Genomic DNA, 21,789 nt, shown 5'->3' with positions numbered 1-21,789 from the left:
CTATTAGCCACTCCTCACTTATCTCTGGAAGAGTTCCTACCCTTTTTAAAACTGCCATTGTCACTCCAGTACTAAAGAAACCTGGCCTAGATCCCAACAACTCTAATAACTTATGCCCAATCTCTAGCTGTTGCTGCTCAGCTCCATGTCCACCTAACCCCCAGGTGTCCCTACGAACCCTTTCAGTCAGGTTTTCGTCCTTGCCATAGTACCGAAACAGCCCTCATCAAAATTTCCAATGACCTTCTTATTGCAGCTGACTCTGGTTTGTTATTTATTCTTATCCTGCTCGACTTGAGTGCATCTCTTGACACTAAATCCCACCCCATACTTCTCAATAGACTATCTTCGATTGATATCACTTACACTCCCCTCCTCTGGATTCAACCCTATCTTTCAGGTCATTCCCAATTCATCCAGCTTAAATCTTATTGTTCCCGGTCCTCCCCTGTCACATCCAAAGTCCCTCAGTGCTCTTGTGGAAAATTTTTTGTTTGTCATGAGATGCTGTGCCTCTGGCTGAGGGTTGTTCCTGGGGGGGTCATCAAGCATTTGGTTATCAAATGGTGGGGGTTTCACTGTAGTGACCACGGGAACATTGTTAAAGGAAGTAAAGGGGGGTTTAATACACTCATGTATATCAAAGACCAGTCAACAGCTCATGTGGGGGTTTGTAACAGGGTATAAATACAGGTCTTGTGTCCTCAGTCCTTCAGTGGATACTTTGTACATAGTAAGATATGCCTTACATCTTAGATGTTATGTAATTGTGATCCACTCCGTGTCGACATGAGAGTAAACTTTGAGATGGTTTATCACACTGATGATCTCTGGTTGATTTCTTTATAAGAAGATTTCCTCAACACTCTGTCTTCAGGACTTTATTTTTCATTACCTACATCTTGCCACTCGATAATATTTTCAGAAAAGTCAACTCAATCAATTCAGTTTCACTGTTTTGCCACCTTCCTCCCTCACAAATTTTCTATTTGAGATTAAATCATGGTTTAGTGCAAACTTTCTGCAATTAAATAGCAACAAAACTGAGCTGCTCCTTGTTGGTACAAAAACCACTCTCTCCAAATCTAATAGCTTTTCGATGGCCATTGATAGTGCCACAGTATTTCCATACCCCCAAGTAAAGAGTCTGGGTGTCATTCTTGACATTACTTTATCATTTAAATCTCATATTAATAACAGTCTCGTTACTTCCCGAATAGACTATTGCAGTTCCCTTCTGCTCAACTCAGTCCCATGGGGAGCAGAGCCTTCAGTTGCTCTGCTCTCAAACTCTGGAACTCTTTCAACTAAACATTAGAAACATTGACTCTCTCTGTCTTCAAATTAAATCTTAAAACTCACTTCTTTAAATTCATTTTTTTTCTTTGAATCATTGTGTGCTACCTTGTATTGTTTACCTTTTTGTTACAGTTCGTCCCTCAAGCCTGCCGGGGGCGCCTTGGGTTTGCTCCTTTGTGTTTGATGTCACCTCCAAGTTGTTTCCTGTCTTGTAATTAGTGTCATTATGTCCACCTGTGTACTGTATGTAGTATTTAAGTTCCTAGTTTGAGTTTAGTCATTGCTGGTTCATTGTGAATGCTACATGGCTGTCACCTGTGTTCACTTGTGCATAGTGGTTGTGTTCAGTCCTTGTCCAGGTTTGTTTGCTCGTACTGTCGATCTGTGTGGTGTCTCTGTTGTTCTTTGGCAGCGCCTTTAGTTTTGTATTTCCATCTACAGTATGTTTGCTGTTTATCAAAATCCATTTATTGTCAGTCCTGTCTGTGGATCGTTGCATTTGAGTCCTCCTCTTAGTGTAGTTTGTCTGTCAGTATGTAACACTTATATCCTTGTTTGTTTGTTGAATAAAATGTATTATTATTATTATTATTATTATTATTATTATTTATATTATTATTATTTTGACAGTTTGGTGTTGCCATAGCTGAAGAAGATCTTAGGCAGTAAACAGGAAGTAAAAAGCACATGTTAGATATAATTGAATAGGTTCAAAATTGCTGCAGATGAATCCAGCTCCATCCCTTGATATTGCTTATGGAAATCATTGCCTGTGAGTATTACTGTACTGTAAGGATTAGCACTAAAATTACTGGCATTACTGATTTTCTTTCAACCAGCCAGGAATAAATGACAACAGACAAAGACCAAAAGCTTCCTCAGTCTGAGGGAAGTTCCATATTATCCTCCAGTTTGGCTTCACTTCACACTTGCAAAGAACTGGCTCATTACGTGAACAAAGACACAAAAGTGAGTAGATGTGAGGAACCCTTCCCCAACAAGGACACCAGACTGAAAGAATTGACATGACTCAACTTCCACACAACTTCACCTGAGCAATGAAAACCAGATATATTTGTAAAATGCTTAACAAGAAAATTCTTCATGGATCCATAACTTTAAAGGTGTTAGAGAAAATATATTTTCATCTATTATTAATCTATATCATTTCATTTATATTATACATTTATCTTTTTATGTATCATTTAACCCTTTTTACATTTTCTATTTATGGTTTTCATTTGCTGTGCCTTATAACCCCATTGACAGGTGCACAGACTTCTAACCACAGGTTTTCAAGTATTGTCATATACGAAGAACAATTTTGTCACATTTGCCATTTGCTCTGTCCTCCTACGCTGGCGTAGGGGTTTAAAACCACAAGAGGGGTTGGAGGAGTACTGCTATGCCTAATGTGTGTGTTTCCGCATGTTCAGCAATGATGTGATGATGGAGGCGTGTACAAGTGTCAATAAAATGTTGTGCTTTGGGGAAGTTCGTTGGAGTTGGTTGGTCTCTGAGTGAAGCGCTTACAATGCTAAGATCTCAGGCGAGCTCCCCTTGGCCAAGTAAAATCTCTGGTTGGCTCTCCGTGTACTATATTGTTCTCGTCTCTGTGTGTATCAGTGCTGTTGTGGTATTTTCAGACCCAACATAATTTGGTCCTTCGAGACGGATCTCCACTCAAATCAAGGCTTTGTTAACATAATGCTGTATGAAGAAATTTAGTGTCTGTCCATACAGTAGGTCACCCTCAGAGGACCAACAGCCTAGTCGTTAACACTGTATGAAGAAATTTAGTGTCTGTCCATACAGTCGGTCACCCTCAGAGAACCAACAACCTAGTGGTTAAGGCACAGAAGCTCCCAGCTAGAGACTCCTGGTGTAAACTTGTCTCTGGTGTCTTTTGTTTACCACACAAATTCAAGTGACACAAAATACAGAGATCTGTGCACCCCATTTTCTGTTGACAAGGCGAGAAAAATCAGACAAGGCAAAGAACATCAGTGCCTCAAGAATGGAGAGGCGTTGGGCCTGGTTGTACAGCAGGAAATCAGCATCATCATCCACCATATCCAGTAATAAAAGGACATCTGAATACATGTATGTGTTATGAGTTATGCCATCTGATAATCTTTCAGTTCTGTGTCATTTCAGTCACCTTACTGCCAAATCTTTCCACAATCGGCTGATTGTGACGACTCAATAATTTTCAAGTTAACTTAGAGACTTTTCTTAAAGTAGAAACATTACCAAAAGTGCAGGAACCTTTAGTCTGAGTAAAATTACATATTATTTACAAAAGCCTTCACTTCACACCTGTAAAGAACTGGCTCATCAGTTGAACAAAGGACTGTGAGAAGGTGTGAAGACCACGTCCCCCATCAAGGACATACCGTATTATTCCTCCACTGTCAGACAGGCCTGTGTGCTGCTGAGTCACTAGATTGAATGATTTGTATTTGGCTGCACACATTTCTAAATGTGTGGCTGCACACATTCAAAAATTAATAGACACTAGAGGACAAACATGTTATTAACTCACATGCTCAAGTCTAAGATTTAATTAGTTGAATATAATACTGTACTGTTTAATGAGTAATACATAAACAGACTAAACTGACTAAACAAACAAATTTAAATCACACTTTGGGCTAAAACTAAACACAAAACAGCAGTAACGACTTAATGTAGAACGTAAATGCTGAACAGAATGTCAGTTTTTAAATGAGGGAAACCATGAAACAAAACCAACACAATAATGGGTGAATTTCTTATTTTGCTGTGCAGGGGATCAGCGGCTCAGACACTGAAAATGGCAACAGATGTGTATGATCAGAGCCTCTTGGCAGTGAGAGGCTGAGTGATGGATTATGCAATAATACTGATCAACATATTAAAGTAGCTGAAATGCATTACAGTTTGTAAATAGGTGACAACACATTTTTCAATCCACCTAGTCTTACTTGAACAAGTGGTACATGCCAGTCAAGCGGCTTGTGGCTGCAGTTTTCCCCTAATACCACATCCCACTTTTTGCCTTTTTGAGACATTAACAAACATATGTCAACCAATGAGTCAGTCAATTAACAACCCAGCAACCTATTGTATGTGTCTACAGAGTCATTGTAATAATTAGGAGAACCCATGAAATGATGTCACATAATGTGAGCAAATCCTTTACCGGCATGTATAATAATGTGATAGTTCGTAAATATTTGTTGGTGCATCTCTCAAACAGTGACGTGGATTATGTAATAGGTCTGAGGACACAGTGTTCATCAATTTTCAAATTAAAACATAGGTGGTTTGTATGGAGTTCAATATTAATTAACAGGACATTATGAAATAAATACCTATATATACAAATGTTGTCTGTGCATGATTGAAACAAATCGAGTTTTACAAGAACTGACGCCGTTTTAACGTCACTTGTGTTGTAGTTAAAAGAAAATGAGGACTGAGTAAGTCTGCTCCTGAATTCATGTGATCTGCTTTCAATAAAGTGCCATTCTCAAACCTCTGTGTTTTGTCTTTGGAGCCTGGATTGAGTTTAACAAGCATAATTTTTTATTCTGTTCCGTTTTTGTTTCGGTGAGCATTTATTTATGACATCAAACTATTTAGTGGCAAATACAGGATGAGAACTGATATGTTAAAGCACGGCAACAAGGACATAGGTTACACAGGAAAGACGCATCGTAAACAATCGTCAACTTCATATTACAGCACCAGAGACATAGAATGTGAAAACACTTTATAATTTTTGTCCATATGATAACAAACAATACAGTAAATAATTCGCATAAAAACACAGCAGGTGTTCTTTAATGTTCCCCCATTAAACATAACACATGATACATTCTCACGAGGCCTGACCGTGAAGGAGTAACGAGGAACCGTCCTCAGGTGGACCCACCATCCACAGGACGATCCCTAGGGGGCTGGTGCATAGTGGATAGTGGATCACCTCCACACATACCTGGGCCACCCAACTCCTTAAGAGGGGCTGGACCCTCTTCTACTCTGGAGTTGTCCGCGGCAAGAGGCGTTGGTGTTATGTTATTGGACTCCTGTGCTAGGTATAGTTTGTCCATAACCATCACCATGTTCGAACATTACGGTGTCCATCAGTGCACATGGCACCAGGAAACCCTAGGCCGGAGGTCGATGATAGACTTTGTAGTCATTTCACCTGACCTTCGGCCATATGTTTTGGACACTCGGGTAAAGAGAGGGAACTGTCAACTGATCACCACCTGGTGGTGAGTTGACCTGCTGGCAGGAAAGGAGGCTGGAATGACTTGGCAGGCCCAAACATATTGTGACGGTCTGTGTCCTCTGGGAGAGTTTCGACTAGATCCCAAGGGAGGTTGGCGACATAGAGTCTGAGTGGACAATGTTCTCCACCACTTTTCTCAACGTGGCCATTCGGAGCTGCAGACGCAGGGTCTTCGGTGCCTGTCATAGTTGTAATCCCCGAACCCAATGGTGGACGCCGGATGTAAGGGATGCCATCAAGCTTAAGAAGGAGTCCTATCAGGTCTGGATGACCTGTGGGACTCCTGAGGCAGTTAGGGTCCCGACAGGCTGCAGCCGGTGCGGTTGCATAGGCAAAAACTCGGACGGTGGAAGGAGTACCTTGAGGATCTCCTCAACCCCCTCGACATGCCTTCTGCTGAGGAAGCAGAGGCAGGGGACTCAGAGGTGGACTTGCCCATCACCCAGGTTGAAGTCACGGAGGTAGTTTGTAAGCTCCTCTGTGACAGGGCAGCGGGGGTGGATGAGATCCGTCCTGAGTACCTCAAGTCTCTGGATGTTGTGGGGCTGTTTTGGGTGACACGCCTTTGCAACATCACGTGGACGAGGGACTGGACTACCGGGGTGGTTGTCCCTCCTCACAAAAAGGGGGACGGAAGAGTGTGTTCTAACTATAGGGGGATCACACTTCTCAGCCCCCCGGGAAAGTCTATGCCAGGGTACTGGAGAGAAGAATTTGGCCGATATTTGAACCTCGGATACAGGAGAAAGAATGTGGTTTTCGGACTGGTCATGGAACGCTGGACAAGCTTTTTACCCTCAGCAGGGTGCTTGAGGGTTTGTGGGAGTTTGCTCAACCAGTCTACATGTGTTTTGTGGACTTGGAGAAGGCATTCGACCGCGTCCCTCGTAGCATCCAGTGGGGGGTGCTTCGACAGTATGGAGTCCAAGGCTCTTTGTTAAGGGCTGTTCAGTCTCTATATCAAAAGAGCAGGAGCTTGGTTCGCAGGGCTGCCCTCTGTCATTATTTTTATGGACAGAATTTCTAGGCACAGGTTTGAGGACCACAGGACTGCATCTCTGCTTTTTGCAGATGATGTTATCCTGTTGGCCTCGTCAGGCCGGGACCTCCAGCGTGCGCTCGTGCGGTTTGCAGCTGAGTGTGAAGCGGCTGGGTGTCACTGTCTGGACTTTTGTGTGCCATTTCCTGTTTTTATTTTGCCATTTTCTGTTTTGTTCCTGCCGGTTTTAGTTCTCACTTTACGTTTTGAGGCACGTGCCCTGTCAGCTGTTTCTGTTTAGTAATTATCTCAGTATATTTAGTCTCTAGCCTGTACCTCAGTTCTCCGCCAGATCGTAGCGTGACATTACCTCTATCCAGTGTTTCGTCCAGTTCATGTACGATCCTGTTTTCATTATCGTACTTACCTGTCTTTGCCTGTTCCCTGTTGGTACTTTTGCCTGCTTTCTGGATGTCCTGTTACTGACCGTTGCCTGTATGACTCATAATTTTGCCTGCTGCTTTTGTGGAGTTATTTCCCATCAAACGAACATCCAAGCTAGTTCTGTCTCCGACTGTGCATGTGGGGCCTGCATCACACTCGTCACAGTTCCTGAACACTGGGATGAGAGTCAGTTCCTCCAAGTCTGAGGCCATGGTTCTTGACCAGAAAAGGTGTCTTGCTCTCTCCAGGTTGGAGGAGAGTTCCTGCCCCAAGTGGAGGAGTTCAAGTACAGTATCTTGAGGTCTTGTTCACGAGTGAGGAAAGGAAGGAGCGCAAACGTGACAGATGGATCTGTGCAGTGGCTGCAGTAATGCAGTCGGTGTACCAGTCTGTCGTGGTGAAGAGAGAGCTGAGCCAAAAGGTGAAGCTCTCAATTTACTGGCCAATCTACGTTTCTACCCTCACCTATGGTCATGAGCTTTGGGTCATGACCGAAAGGGCAAGATCACGGATACAAGCGGCCAAAATAAGCTTCCTCCGTATGGTGGCTGGGTGTTCCCTTAGAGATAAGGTGAGGAGCTCATTGTCCTCAAACCGATGTAAGTAAATAGATGTAAATAGATAAACAAACATACATTGCACAACAAAATTAAAAAAACAGTTGGACCGTATATGCTGTGGATTAACTATTTAGCATATTCAATTAACACAGTTAACAATACAATTAAGCACAAAATACTGTAGCTCTACTAACTATGTCCATAACCTACATAATAACTGATCTTATTAATGCTTCCAGTTGGAACTTTAAACAAAATACCGTTCCTAGGTTCCTTATTACTTTATTGTCCCGTATACTATTTTTAATGTTGTAACCACCTTACGCTTTTAACCATACCATCTTGCTTAGTGGTGCCTTCAGGGTCCTTCTGAAATAACACCACTCTGTCTTGACAGAATGTTATAAGGTCATAATAAGACTATTTAACACTACACACAGACACAAATACATTATGCATGGAAATACACAACATTCTCAAATGTTGCAATCAGTATTTACAACAAGCGGTTTTCAAATCTGTGCAACATAAAACTGGATTCAGATGCGTCACAGTTTGACAGACATTAAGAGCAACCATTGCAGCGTAAGGTAGTACACCCCATTCTCCTCCGAACCGTACTGGGTGACACAGCAAGATGATAGCAAAGTGTCTGCTAGATATGCTAGACAGCGCTGAAGTCCTTAGTGTTGCATATAGAATTTCAAGACGTGGCCAGCCAGCAAAACAGTTCCTCTTGTGCATATTCCACTTGGACACAACGCTCAATTTATCTGAAATGGTCAAGGAGTAATGGAGTAGTAACATCCCAAGCATTTCAAAAATATCACCTAAACAACTCTGCTGGTAAATTACCCCTATCTGCTTAATCTGGTAAAGTAAGCAGGACTTCACTGTTGTCCGCCATCTCTAACCACACAACCCCACATGGGTGTCTAGGAAAACAAATTGATGTGAAGAGATCAGCCAGTGGGCATGCAGGTCCCACCCACCAGCACTGATTGACAGATAGACTCATTCTGCTGTAAAGTAGCATGATGAAATAAATACGCCACAATGGAAAAGGGCATTATGCAATAACAGCCAACTACATTTTGAAATGACAACTTCTGGATTTCAATAAAATAGGCAGATATGATCATTTGTATTATTATGAAAATAATCATTATGAATTTGAATTTCATAATAATGAGCAGCATAATAAAACATATTTTAATAATAAGCTTAATTCTTAATTGTCTGTAAGAGTGAGTGTGAGAGCAAGTCATTGTCTGTCTGCATATGGATGCCCTCTCATGACCTGTACTCCACTTCTTGCCCAATTAACTGCTGGGATAGGCCGACAAACCCTTGTGAGAATAAAGCTATGGAAAATGACTAATATTAAGATGACATTCAGGAAATGAGCAGTCATGTATGTGACTGACACAACAAGAGTGGGCCACACTACCAAGAAAGAAGAAGAAGAAGAAAAGAAGAAGAAGAAACCTCCATCCTTCAGGGACTCCATCAAGACACATTTCTGAATGAGTATCGTGTTGCCAAACAGGGTCAAGGGCGGTGATATTCAGGTTTTGTGTATTCTGACATGTGCACCCAGAGGCTGTGCAGGGCTTGGTTAACTCAGGTGGGTTTTTCTTTCCCCCTTTTTCATGTCTCAGCAATACATCACAGCAGTGACTGAAGCTTTTATACATCTTACATCACTTTCAAGATTTTTTTTCCACAGGAAGAAAAGGTTCCAACGGCGGATAGATAGTATAACAAATCCTTACACTCCATCGACAAAGTAGGTTGTTCCCATGGGACAATTTCAAGTGAAGGTGCGCAACCTTCTCACTGCTCTTCAAAGCATCAGGTGAATAAAAAGGCTTGTACTCTTTAGGTTTCACCTTTCATAAAAGACAACTTGAAACTCCATTTCCTCCTCATGCTGGAAGGAGTGCATGAAGAATAGACTGCGTGAGTTCAGGGTAAATGTCTTTGATCCTCTTCCTTCTGTCCTTTACCCTCTGCCCATTTGAAAGACGCTCGAAGATGATACGTTTGAATGTATAAAGTCACTGGGGCTTTGGAGGAGACACGGCTGAAATATTAAAGCTGCATTATATGTTCACCTATGATGGAAAAGTGTCAGAGACAATCTGGAAAAATCTCACAGCTTTTACAGGACGAAGCCACATGGGTGTGTATATGGAGTATATGGAGTGGATAGTGCTATGAAATAGGCTATGTTGTTAAAAGTTAAGAGCTAGTGGATATGATGTAGCTGTCTATGCATCACATATCCTATTTCGCAGATGACAGGAGCAATTTTTTTTTTCCTGCGTTTATCAAACAGTTCTGACTTACTCGGATGTACATCCTCAGTACAACTGTAACAATTGTCAGCAAAAGCTAAATCCCACCCAGCAAATAAGGCGTTCCCAATCTCTCCTGTGTCAGTCCCATAAAAAAGACCTACTGCAACAATGAGTCTTCTTTTATTTTATTTCCTCTTTCTCATTTGGTTTGGTAGGTGTCACTGCATGATGCGTGTAGGCAAGTGATTCAAAGCTAAGACACAGTGTAGTAAAATTCAGAAAATATTGTGTCCACAACTAAAACACACAGTTTTCAGAAGTTTTAATGTTTTAGAGAAGATGATGTGGCTTCAGACATGGCTCAACGACACGGTTACAGGACTATTTTATTTTAAACAAAGACTTTCTCTCTGGAGACCAGCAAGGCCTTCCTAGAGAGCCATGCAGGCGTCTTCTCTGTGTCAGCCTTTAACGTGCAGAAAATAAGAAAAATGACACAGGGAGACCAAATAACTTTCTGTTCTGAAAAATGAGTTTCCTCAGTATAGAATGAGCCTAAAAACACTTTCACATTGGTTTAACTGATTGTTTCTAACTTGGTTTGGAGTTGTATGTAAGTGCATCACTAAGGCACTAGCGTTTATTTAAACTACAGTATATACTGGATTTGACCAAAATGTCAGTTGAAGCTTCGCAGTTTATTCAGAGACAGATTTGCATACTGTATGCTTCAATATAAACAGCAGTGGTACTGTGAAGTGGTTTCTCATATTTCAGTGCTTTCCCAATACAATAATATCTTATCACACAGAATTAACCCATTATCATGGTCAGCTACACGTAGACACTATCCAGCAGGCACACAACCGACCTTCAACCGACCTTTAATGTTAAAATATGGTTGAAATAATGTCAGTTATTGTTGTGACGTTGATGAAACATTGAAACAACGTTTGATCAATGCTTGATCAACGCTTGATCAACGTTAAATCATTGTTGCCCATCAACGTTGATTTACTTTTTAAAATCAAAACATGATCCAATGGTCATTCAACGTTGAAATGCCTGCTGGGTAGTGATGTGACGTTCTACATCGAGGCTAGGAAGCGTGTGCCGAGTAGGGGAGGGGGCGTTTCTGCAATGCGTATATTGAGGCTTCTTTGTTTAGGGAAGGAGCTGAAAATGATGACATCCGAAAATTAGTTGGTAAGGATGAACACAAAAAGGGAAAGCTGTGGGAAATCAACAATCAAACAAATCAACAACCGTTGTAGTCGTAGTATTCAGTCAGAAGTAAGTAGCAAGTAAACAAATGTTACAGCTTATCACAGAGGCAAAACACAAGGGGCATTGTACATTTACCCAGAGAAAAACTGTCAGCTTAACCTTTTCCCTAATGAATGGTGAGTATGGTATGGACAAGTGGGTCTAAAATATATGTCTTCATTTAGTATATTATGTACAGTATCTACTAATAAAGAGGTGCAAATTTGTATTACTTTTACTTTTTACATGCAGCATTTATATTTTATTATACATATGTTTGCACTGATTTTTTAAGCACTATCCCATCATGATTTTGGGTGGTGAAATAGTTTGCAGTTACTGTAGGTAATGTTTCTAACTTACCCATTTTGGTGAATGTAGGTAGTTGCCCGTCCACATCTGTTAGCTCTGCGATGGCTGACAACCTCATCAGGGCCAGCTCCACACCCAATTGGGATTGCTAATACGCTTTTATGAACAGAAAGTGCTTATTAAATAAATGGATAAATGCAATATGGGCAATATACAATAACAGATACAATCTATTTTAATTAAGTCCTCATATAGTAAGTTGCTTGTTTCTTTGTAAAACTATATAACATTGGACCATTTCCCTTGATTCCAAGCAGAAGGCTGCCTTGTTCAAGGGCCATATTTCAGATATGAGTCAACAGTGCATTCCATTACAGTGTGTACTACTTTGTCCTCATTGTGCATTCCCCACAGTTTATTCCAGCCATAAGGGGGATGACTAATGTCTGAGGAAATCCCATGGAAAGCACTCTGTGTGTGAAGTGGTAGCAGCTAAGACTCCTTCTCTTTGTAGTGACTGGGCCCAAAGCCATTTGTTACGCTTCTGGCGCATTTGCACAACCTACTCTCATTTATCAAATCGAAAGCTGATGAAAGACTTTTGACTCTTAATGAAGCTGTTGCAATATCCCAGGCTGAGCATCTGTAACAGTGTCATTATTTTAAAATATAACAGGTGTAAAATTATTTTTTCTCTAAATCACAATGTATTATGTATGATATATGGATATAGATTAGCATGACACTGATATTATATGAGTATGTTTCATTTTTGTCAGGGATGGATTTGTTTGATGCTAAAACATGAATAATAAAACCAACTCAGTCAGGTTGATGTCTGTTAACAAATCAGTAACTTCCCTCCGTCTCTGTGAGCCAATCATCTGTCACTTCAGTGTCACCACTGTCTCACTAATGTGTCATCAGCTCCCTATTCCTCTAATGTTGCACCATGCTCATCAGTCTGCTTCATTCACATGTTCAGCCGTCACATCTCTGCCACCTTTACTTGGGTTCTTCGCTGCCTTGTCACACACCTCCTTTACCCTCATCTTTAATGCTCTTCATCACAACCAGCCCTTAGATGCTGTCAGGTAAAAATCCCCATCTCTTGACAAATGATAGCATGAAGTCACATGAGAAACTAACCGTGTGACTGTTTAATAAAGATTGCTCTCACTTCTGTGATTCATTTAATTTCTGCTTGGGTGATTCATCCGTTTGACCTTCAGGAACTGCTGGTAATGAAAATAAGACAGGTCATAGCATTTCTATGCTATTCTGTCCTACCTGTCATTTGACCTAATCTTTGTTGTCTAATGGAAGAGAGAGAATGTGCATTCACAGACCGCATTAATAGGCCATAATACAATGCAGCATATTGCAATTAATTTCATAGTGTGAAATATAATAAACCAAGGTCTGCATCCAGAACACACAGATACGAGTTTTATCAACGTTAAGAATATTGTGTTCAATACAGGCAGCTCTTACCTTTTAAGGCAAATTAAATAGAACAAAAAAAAAAAAAAAAACAAGGAAGAATTTGTGGATTGTGTTATACACTGATAAACACCTTCATTAATTAATGTTTTATTTTTGCTCAAGTTTTTTTTTATAAGTTATCACAGCAAGACAATATGAGAAAAGACGGCATAATAGAAATAATAGAAATGTATTACTTTGACACAACTGCGATAACAATGATCTCATTATGCAAATGTGTTAGAAACCAAACAATATTTAAATCCATGGTACTCCATCTAACTTCATTACTAGCCCATAGTATTAAGTATTATAAGTCTAAATCACTAATTTGAGCAATACAAATTCAACATTCAACAATACAAATATGACATGATGTAACCGGATACAGTACCATAATAATTCTAACAGTGAATCTGTTGTGCTGGAACATCTTGGGTACATACATGTAAAGAGCAATTCAAGAGCAGACTTTCTAGAAGTTGCTTTTTTTAGCAGTGGATCCTGCTGTTCATACTTTAAATCATGTGGTCTTCATTTTCTACTACACCTCTAATGTTTGACTGGCATGGTTAGGACACCATCACTAGCTTTATTAGCTAGATTCCAAACAGAATATTGCAGATGGAGAGACTTTTAAGATAACAAGTGTTACTATAACAAGCATGTTACTACTTACATCATATACTGTACATGCATTTCTGTCAGTTGTGCTGAATTCAAATTGCCACATTGTTATGGGAAAAATTGTCTCTTCCTTATTTCTATGTCTCTTCCTTACTTCTATGCAGTTATTATATGATTTATGACTTATGTTCTGCAATTAATATCTTATGTTTTGTCTTACTGTATGCATTTGACATTTCACCTAGATTGTTCAATGGTTGTCTCTGCCTGATAGACTCTCAACTCTAGCTCCCAAACCCAAGGTCAGGGAGTTGTGTCTCTGTCTGTTGAGACTTGGTGCTCCTTTCTCACAGATAGTTGGACGTCAGCAATGCAGGTGTGAGAATGTAAATATCTTCACACACACTGCGACAGGGAGGAGATGGTGCATGTAATTTGATTGGGTTAGAAAGACATTCCACCCTAGTCGGACAGAGAAGCTAAAAGGCAGAAACAACTTTAGGATCGTGGGCTCTTTGCATCACACCTTCGTGGTGTGTGCACTGATCTCCCCAGCTGGTTTTTGGTTTGTTGATGTGCACGATCAACATCCATGTTTTTATTTGCTTTCCCCATTATTTTTATTTTTTTATCCTTTCTTTATTATTTTAATAAATCGCACAAAAGGACAACTCTCTCATCTGCTTTATTATGGAAAATTTCCACCACAGAAATTGGCGTTGTCGGCAGGATCCCGCAGCAGGTCGTCTGGACGGTGTGACCAGGGACGATAGTCCTGAGGACTAGGGTCGCTCAGCCTCCGAACCTCTACAGACATTCAGAGCTGGGAGGACTGCTCACCCGTCTGGATCGCCTCTGACGAGATCCACGAACTCAGATTCAAACTCAAATCCTAATTTGGCTCAGCTCGGTGAGAGAGATTCCTTTTAATTTGGGAAAAAACAAAAAGAAAATATAACTAGGAAAAGAGATAATATTTCTAAAACGACTATGTGGCTGAAAACATCTAAAATATAATAATTAGGACCAAACAATTTTTTTTAATTAAAAAACTTAATATGCGGGTAAAATTAATTAGGTCAAAGTGTGCCCTGGTGGTCGAGACGGTGGTTGCTAAGGGTTGGCTCGTGGAACCGAGCTTCCGTCTGTACTGAGGATACAGACATGTTTTTCTGATCTGTGCGTGGTCCACACGTGGGGGACTGAGTATAAAAGACGGCTTCTGAAAGAGGGAGTGCGTTTGCAGAGTGAAGTATTTTCAAGAGACGAGGGCCCCGGGCCTAGAGGGGCCTAACGTTGAGGAAGTACTTCGTGAAAGACTCTGTCGCCAGATCGGGTTGGTTCCCTTTTTACGGAGACGTCCGATAAAAAGGCATTTTGGGAAGGTTCCGGCCGGAACACATAAAAATCTAAGGCAGAAAACCGCCGGGACTCTGAAAGATGGGTTCGGGGCGATCTAAGTCTCCACCACCAGACTGCAGCATTACAAAAGTAAAAGTAATTAAAAGTAAATATGGTTATTAGTGCGTTTCATGTTTCCATGAGTGGGAAACTGGTTATGGGTTCAAAAGGAGAATCGCTTGTGTAAAAGACATATGCACCTTTAAAAGAAAAATTAGATACAAAAAGATGAAATTTGAAAAAGCAAAACTATCAAAACTAAAGCCCTAAAAGAAACAAAAGAGTGATGAGAGTAACAGGAAAAAAGGAGATAACAACTCTGGGGAAGAATTGTTTGCACTCGCCACACACACACACACCACACACACACATATCATGTCAAGAGCAAATGCTCCCATTCTTTCTGCTCTCTATTCTAATGCAGAACTGAGCGCGATGAGGGTAAATCCGGATCTGGACTCCTTTCCCACCATCAGCAGAAGAACCGAAGGAGAAGAAGCGCCTGACCAACAACCAGAACAGGGTGGAAGCTCTGACACCACAGCAGCTGGAGGACACAGACCACAGCATGGACGCCTCACCGACTCACACAACGTCTGCAGCCATCACGTTCTGGGCTCATCAGATGAACCAGCTACTACAGACCCTGCACCAGCATGAAAGGACTGTGTCTGAAGCTTCAGAGGAAACTGTCTTACAAGCGTGTGTGTCTGACAGACACCTGCTTATGACAATCAGCAAAGGAAAACAAGGACAGAGCAACAGCAGAGAAGACGTGCTCTGACACAGACACTGGTTGAAACAACAGGAGAGGCTTCAGACGTGATCGGCCCAATAGAGCTGCATGCGAGAATCCAGGAAAGGTCTGTCATCGAGGAACAACTGTCCCATTGAAATGCTTCACCCGCTGGCGCTCACATCAGACTGATGGTTGGGGAAGGAGGAAGGTGACGGTTCCTTTTCACGTGACGTACAAGACGGTACCGCAAACACACACACACACACATTCATACACGCAATGAAGTAACACGCTTACAGCTGATACACGCTCAAAATCATGTTCATGCTTATCTGCTCGCAATGAAGAATCGCTTTTTGCTTAAAAAAATCCCACAGAGTGATTTTAAAAATATGACAAACAGCTAAATGACAACTGCTGCATGACTTTACAGTCTGATGGGTTTAAACTATTTCAATTTGCAACAAATTCAGTAATAAAATCCTCCATGTTTCTAAAAATACTTGTGCACAATATAGGTTTGTCTGGCCAGACTAGAAGACTAGAAGACTATAGGAAACAAAACAGACTGTAGAAAAAAACAAAACAGACTATAGGAAGACTGAGACTGACTGAAACAGACTATTAATGACTATTAAAGGGAAGACGACTATTAGAGAGAAGTAATAATAATGACTGTACGTACCAGATTATTAAAGAAAAACTTATTCTTTCACTGTCATGTGCAACATCTGACAGCAAGACACCTTAACATTCATTTTTGCTTTTAAACTTATGCCCAGTTAAATTTTTAGGAAGAGATCTCATGTGTAGTTTAGGTATTTGATTGGTTTCCACTCCAGACGGAGTGCAGGTTACATCTACAGACATTCTAAATAATCCCTCTTTTGTTGGTGTTAACTTCAGCTCAGCTGTGCTCTTATCATTGGCTGCTGAGGGGGGGCTGTAACTGAGGCCCTCACACAGGCTGCTTCACAGCTTGTTTATGATTTAACACACACACACTGACAAACTGGCCTCAACTTCCCTCTTTTGGGATGAACACAGGTCTGCGCTTGCGATTTCTTTTACTAACGAACAAAAAGATTTTTGATGTTTATTCTACAGTTCCACACGTCCCTCTGTGAAAACATGATGGAGACAGATGCAGGACGTGGGTCCTTTCATGAACAGATGTCAACGGGGTGGAGACTGGTGAACGACTTCTGACCCCATGTGACGTATTCACCTACTTTGCATACTTTTAGAAAACTTCTTTTTATTCTGCCGTCATGTGCAGCAAACAGTAAACTGGGTACCTCCACATTCTAATGACACACATTACACGCTTTTGTTTTTATTTTCATTTTTCAGAGGACGCTCTGACCCAACACTCAGCCTTACAGGAAGCCCTGCTTCCCTGTGGCTCACACACAGACATGATGTAGGTTTGATCAGAGGATGTGAACCAGTGGTCATCACACCTAAATCTGACCACAGACCATGTAAACAACAACACCCTCTTAAAGGAAGCCATAGATGGTGTTACTGCAGACACCACTAAGCTACTGAAACATTGGATGCTACAGGCCACAAAGAGAGCCTGTCTAAATTACAGTTTGTTCAGACAAAGGTTATTTTCTGGGTCATTGTAATTACAGCTGATGGCAAATCCATCTCACCCAACAGAGTTAAAGCAATTTGAAACCTGCCTAAACCGTGCACGTAAAAACAGCTGATGTTTTTTCTAGGTCTTTGTTCTTATTGTAGGACCTTCAGTCCTAACTTTACTGTCTTTGAGGCCCCACTCAGGGTTCTGATGCAGACATCTTCATCGTCCACTTCTTGTCTCACGTGGACGTCTGAGGCTGAACAGGCGTTCACCGACCTCAAACTTGCTCTTCAGTCGGCTCCTACTTTGGGTCTGCCTGACCCTACGCGACCTTTCACCCAAACAGTGGATGTGAAATCAGGTTGTATGACCTCTGTCCTTTTACAGGATCACGGAGGACGTCCGCGCCCTGTAGCCTATTTCTCTGCTAAGCTTGACCCAGTCGCTGCGGGGCTCCCACGATGCCTCCGAGCAGTGGCTGCGGCAGAGAAAGCCGTGCTGGCATCACGTGACATTGTTGGCTATTCTGATGTCACCCTGCTGGTTCCTCATGCCGTGTCTTTGATCCTTTTGGAACAAAAAACATCACATCTTTCTACAGCCCGATGGCTTAGATACAACACCATCTTACTGGAAATGCCAAACATTACTGTCAAAAGGTGCAATGTGCTTAACCCAGCCACTTTGTTTCCAGGCCCTGACGATGGCGAGCCTCACAACTGTGTTTCGGTCTTGGACCAAGTCTGCACTCCGCGCCCAGATCTGTCGGAGGTGCCAATTCCTAACTGTGACCTCGTTCTCTTTGTTGATGGCTCCGCCTCTAGAGACCCTGCTTCGGGCCGCTGTCAGGTTGGATATGCAGTCTGCACCTCTCATACTGTTTTACAGTCTGGCGCTTTGCCAGGACATTACTCTGCTCAGGCTGCGGAGTTGATCGCACTGACCGAAGCCTGTAAATTGGCTGAAGGGAAGTCTGCTACTATCTACACAGACTCCAGATACGCTTTTGGCGTCACACATGACTTTGGTGCTCTGTGGAAACACAGAAGGTTTTTGAAATCTGATGGCAAACCTATCTTGCATCATGATAAGGTTGCTGATCTGCTCGACGCAATTCTGTTACCAGCTGCAATTGCTGTATGTAAGTGTCCCGCACACACTGGGGGCACTGATCCCATCTCTGCTGGAAACACACGTGCTGATGCTGCTGCGAAGGCAGCTGCTCGACATTCCCTTCCCTTTGCTCCCTGCCTCTTATCCTCCACCTCTACCCAACCTCCCTCTCCTCCCTCTGCTCTCCCTGATCTTCAGACATTCTCTACCCCACAGGAACGCAAGCTCTGGCTGACGAATGGCGCCACCAGTAGCCATGGCGTTTGGTATGGGCCCGACGGCAAACCTTGCCTACCTAAACACTTTTTCCCCCATTTCGCGAAGTTGACACATGGATTAGACCATGTATCAAAGGGGGGAATGTTAGATGCTCTTACAAAACATTGGTACACTAAGGGATTTTCAATCTATGCGCAAAAATACTGTAAAGCATGTATGACATGCGCCCAACACAACCCAGGTAAGACGACTGCCAAACCACTGGCAGCTCACCCACCACCGGAACAGGCGTTTGACCATTTAATGCTGGACTTCATCGAACTAACGCCGGCAGGAGGTAAAAGGTATTGTTTAGTGATTGTTGATATGTGGTCAAAATGGGTGGAGGCCTTCCCAGCTAAACATGCTAACAGCCATGCAGTTACCAAAGCCTTGCTGACAGAAATAATTCCCAGATGGGGAATTCCATCTAAAATCAGCAGTGACAACGGCTCACACTTCGCAAACCAAGCCCTCGAGGAAGTGGGAAAGTTTCTGAACATCGACATCAGAAAGCACTGCTCTTACCACCCTCAAAGCGGAGGGGCGGTAGAGAGAAAGAATGGCACTTTGAAAAACAAACTGGCTAAATGCTGCTCAGAGACTGGTCTCAAGTGGACTCAGGCTCTTCCCATTGTGCTCTCATACATGAGAATGAGGAGAAGGATGAGAACAAACCTCAGCCCGTATGAGATCCTATTTGGTAGACCCCTATGATGGGACTCCACCCTGAGACCGAGACTAGGATTTTACCACCTACTGAAATGTGCGAAGACGCAATGCTACAGTACTGTAAGAACTTATCCTCTGTTCTGTCCCAAATCTCCAAGCAGGTGAAAGCGGCTCTGCCCAAACAGGCGACAGAACCACTGCACATCATTCAACCAGGAGACTGGGTGATCATTAAGGAGCTTCGCAGGAAGCACTGGAACTCAAAGCGGTGGCAAGGTCCCTTCCAGGTCCTTCTGACGACCAACACGGCTGTGAAGATCGCAGAAAGAGCGACTTGGATCCACTCCAGCCACTGCAGGAAGGTCCCGGATCCGACAGACGACCCTCCATCTATATCTACACCACACGAGAAACCACCACTGACGAAAAGAACTGAGAAGGTCGACCCTCGCTGTGCTCACACATGCACTGAGGCGAGGCTGCGTTGACCATTCAGCTAAAGGTGTGAGCCAAGCGCCGCCTGAAGCTGCGCCGGTGAATCACACTATCAGACCATACATCTACACACACGCTCCTGAGAAAACACACACACGAGCAGCCTTGAGTTGCCGACGCTGGACGACGTGTAGAATCTTCACATCACGGGAGTGACAGTGACTCAGACGACATTGGGAGGAAACCTGGCGGTGATAACGAATCCCAAGTGTCTCTGTGATCAGCTGATCACAACCTGAAGAACCCCAACGAACTGTCAATACATCAACACACAGGTTGGAAACAATCTAACGCTACTGTTCAACAGGACGAAGCAGATTGTTACGAGACATCAATTGTAACCTCGTTGCGTTAGACATTTTATGTTACTCTGAATATTGCCTTTATCATATGATGTTTCCAGGTAACTTCACACACTACTTTTGAAGAAGAAAATTTCACAACACTGAGTTTAAATATCCTGAAGTTGACTTGGTGTTTAATTTGCTCACAATCACTTTATTCACTGCTACAATTAGTTCTATCCTTCATCTACAGATGAAAGACAACAGAAGCGGAAATATGCATCATCATTCTGGTTAAATCCCTGAATCTCCTATTCGCTCTAGACGCAAATGTACAATTAAAGATCCGAAAGCATTAAATCTATCTTAAGATTATATGAAACAGAACCCCACCGGAAACCTATGGCTATCATAAATTAATTGTATTTATTACATTACAATTGAATGGCCGTAGACACGTTGTTAGCAGAGAAAAGAGACGTTTGTGTTATGTTTGGAGACGCATGTTGTACTTCATCCTGAACAACACTGATTCTAATGGTATTGTGGCGAAGGCGCTCCACGGCCTTCAGAATCTCAGCTAACTCTGGTATAGGGTTTTTTCCCTTGGAATTGGCTAGACGAAATGTCTGGAAAATGGAAATCTGTTCTCATGTCCGCAGCTGTTTCCCTTATAATTGAGATGGCGATTCTCTTGTTTGGTTTTTGCGTTATCACACTGGTTAGAGGTCTCATCATGCGTGCGACCCCAGCAACACTCTCGTATCAAATGACACAATGCACTATGTTCAAAAACCCCAACTCTAATTCACTTAATGACTTTGACGATGGTCTTAGGCTATCGGATCAAAAATATAACATGATACAAATATGATAATGAGCTTATTTTCTTCACATGCCAATACAGAAGTTATTCTTGTATAACTACCCACCAAAACAGTTCCCAACCTTTTGTCCCTAAGTTACTTGCATTTTATGTGAAGGTGTATTTTGAATCTTGATGAGTTAATACCCTTATTGTTTCATTTGCAAGGGTCTTTTATTATTACAGAATGTGACGTTGACAATTTTTATTCTTTTATGGGTTGATTAATGTGTAATCAAAAGGGGGGAGTGTTATGGGAAAAATTGTCTCTTCCTTATTTCTATGTCTCTTCCTTACTTCTATGCAGTTATTATATGATTTATGACTTATGTTCTGCAATTAATATCTTATGTTTTGTCTTACTGTATGCATTTGACATTTCACCTAGATTGTTCAATGGTTGTCTCTGCCTGATAGACTCTCAACTCTAGCTCCCAAACCCAAGGTCAGGGAGTTGTGTCTCTGTCTGTTGAGACTTGGTGCTCCTTTCTCACAGATAGTTGGACGTCAGCAATGCAGGTGTGAGAATGTAAATATCTTCACACACACTGCGACAGGGAGGAGATGGTGCATGTAATTTGATTGGGTTAGAAAGACATTCCACCCTAGTCGGACAGAGAAGCTAAAAGGCAGAAACAACTTTAGGATCGTGGGCTCTTTGCATCACACCTTCGTGGTGTGTGCACTGATCTCCCCAGCTGGTTTTTGGTTTGTTGATGTGCACGATCAACATCCATGTTTTTATTTGCTTTCCCCATTATTTTTATTTTTTTATCCTTTCTTTATTATTTTAATAAATCGCACAAAAGGACAA

The 21,789-nt window shown here is 42.0% G+C and overlaps 1 protein-coding gene across 5 annotated transcripts in view; it reads left to right on the top strand.

Annotated features, from left to right (window-relative positions):
* LOC129604081 (protein NYNRIN-like) overlaps positions 1-21,789 on the top strand; it is a 448,396-nt gene extending 426,607 nt beyond the window's left edge. For 3 of the 5 annotated variants that reach the window (XM_055508819.1, XM_055508818.1, XM_055508816.1), the window contains one exon: positions 16,745-21,789. In XM_055508819.1, coding sequence (XP_055364794.1) covers positions 17,415-19,376 — 1,962 coding nt within the window. In that variant the 5' untranslated portion in view covers positions 16,745-17,414 and the 3' untranslated portion in view covers positions 19,377-21,789. Of the gene's footprint in view, positions 1-13,669 lie in introns of those variants that run through there. The other 2 variants (XM_055508817.1, XM_055508820.1) reach the window with 2 other exon arrangements.

This window comes from Betta splendens, chromosome 5 (genome assembly GCF_900634795.4).
Source record: "Betta splendens chromosome 5, fBetSpl5.4, whole genome shotgun sequence".
Classification (NCBI taxonomy): Eukaryota; Metazoa; Chordata; class Actinopteri; order Anabantiformes; family Osphronemidae; genus Betta; species Betta splendens.
The sequence above is the reverse complement of the archived record's forward strand: the minus strand, read 5'-3'. Positions and strand labels throughout refer to the sequence as shown.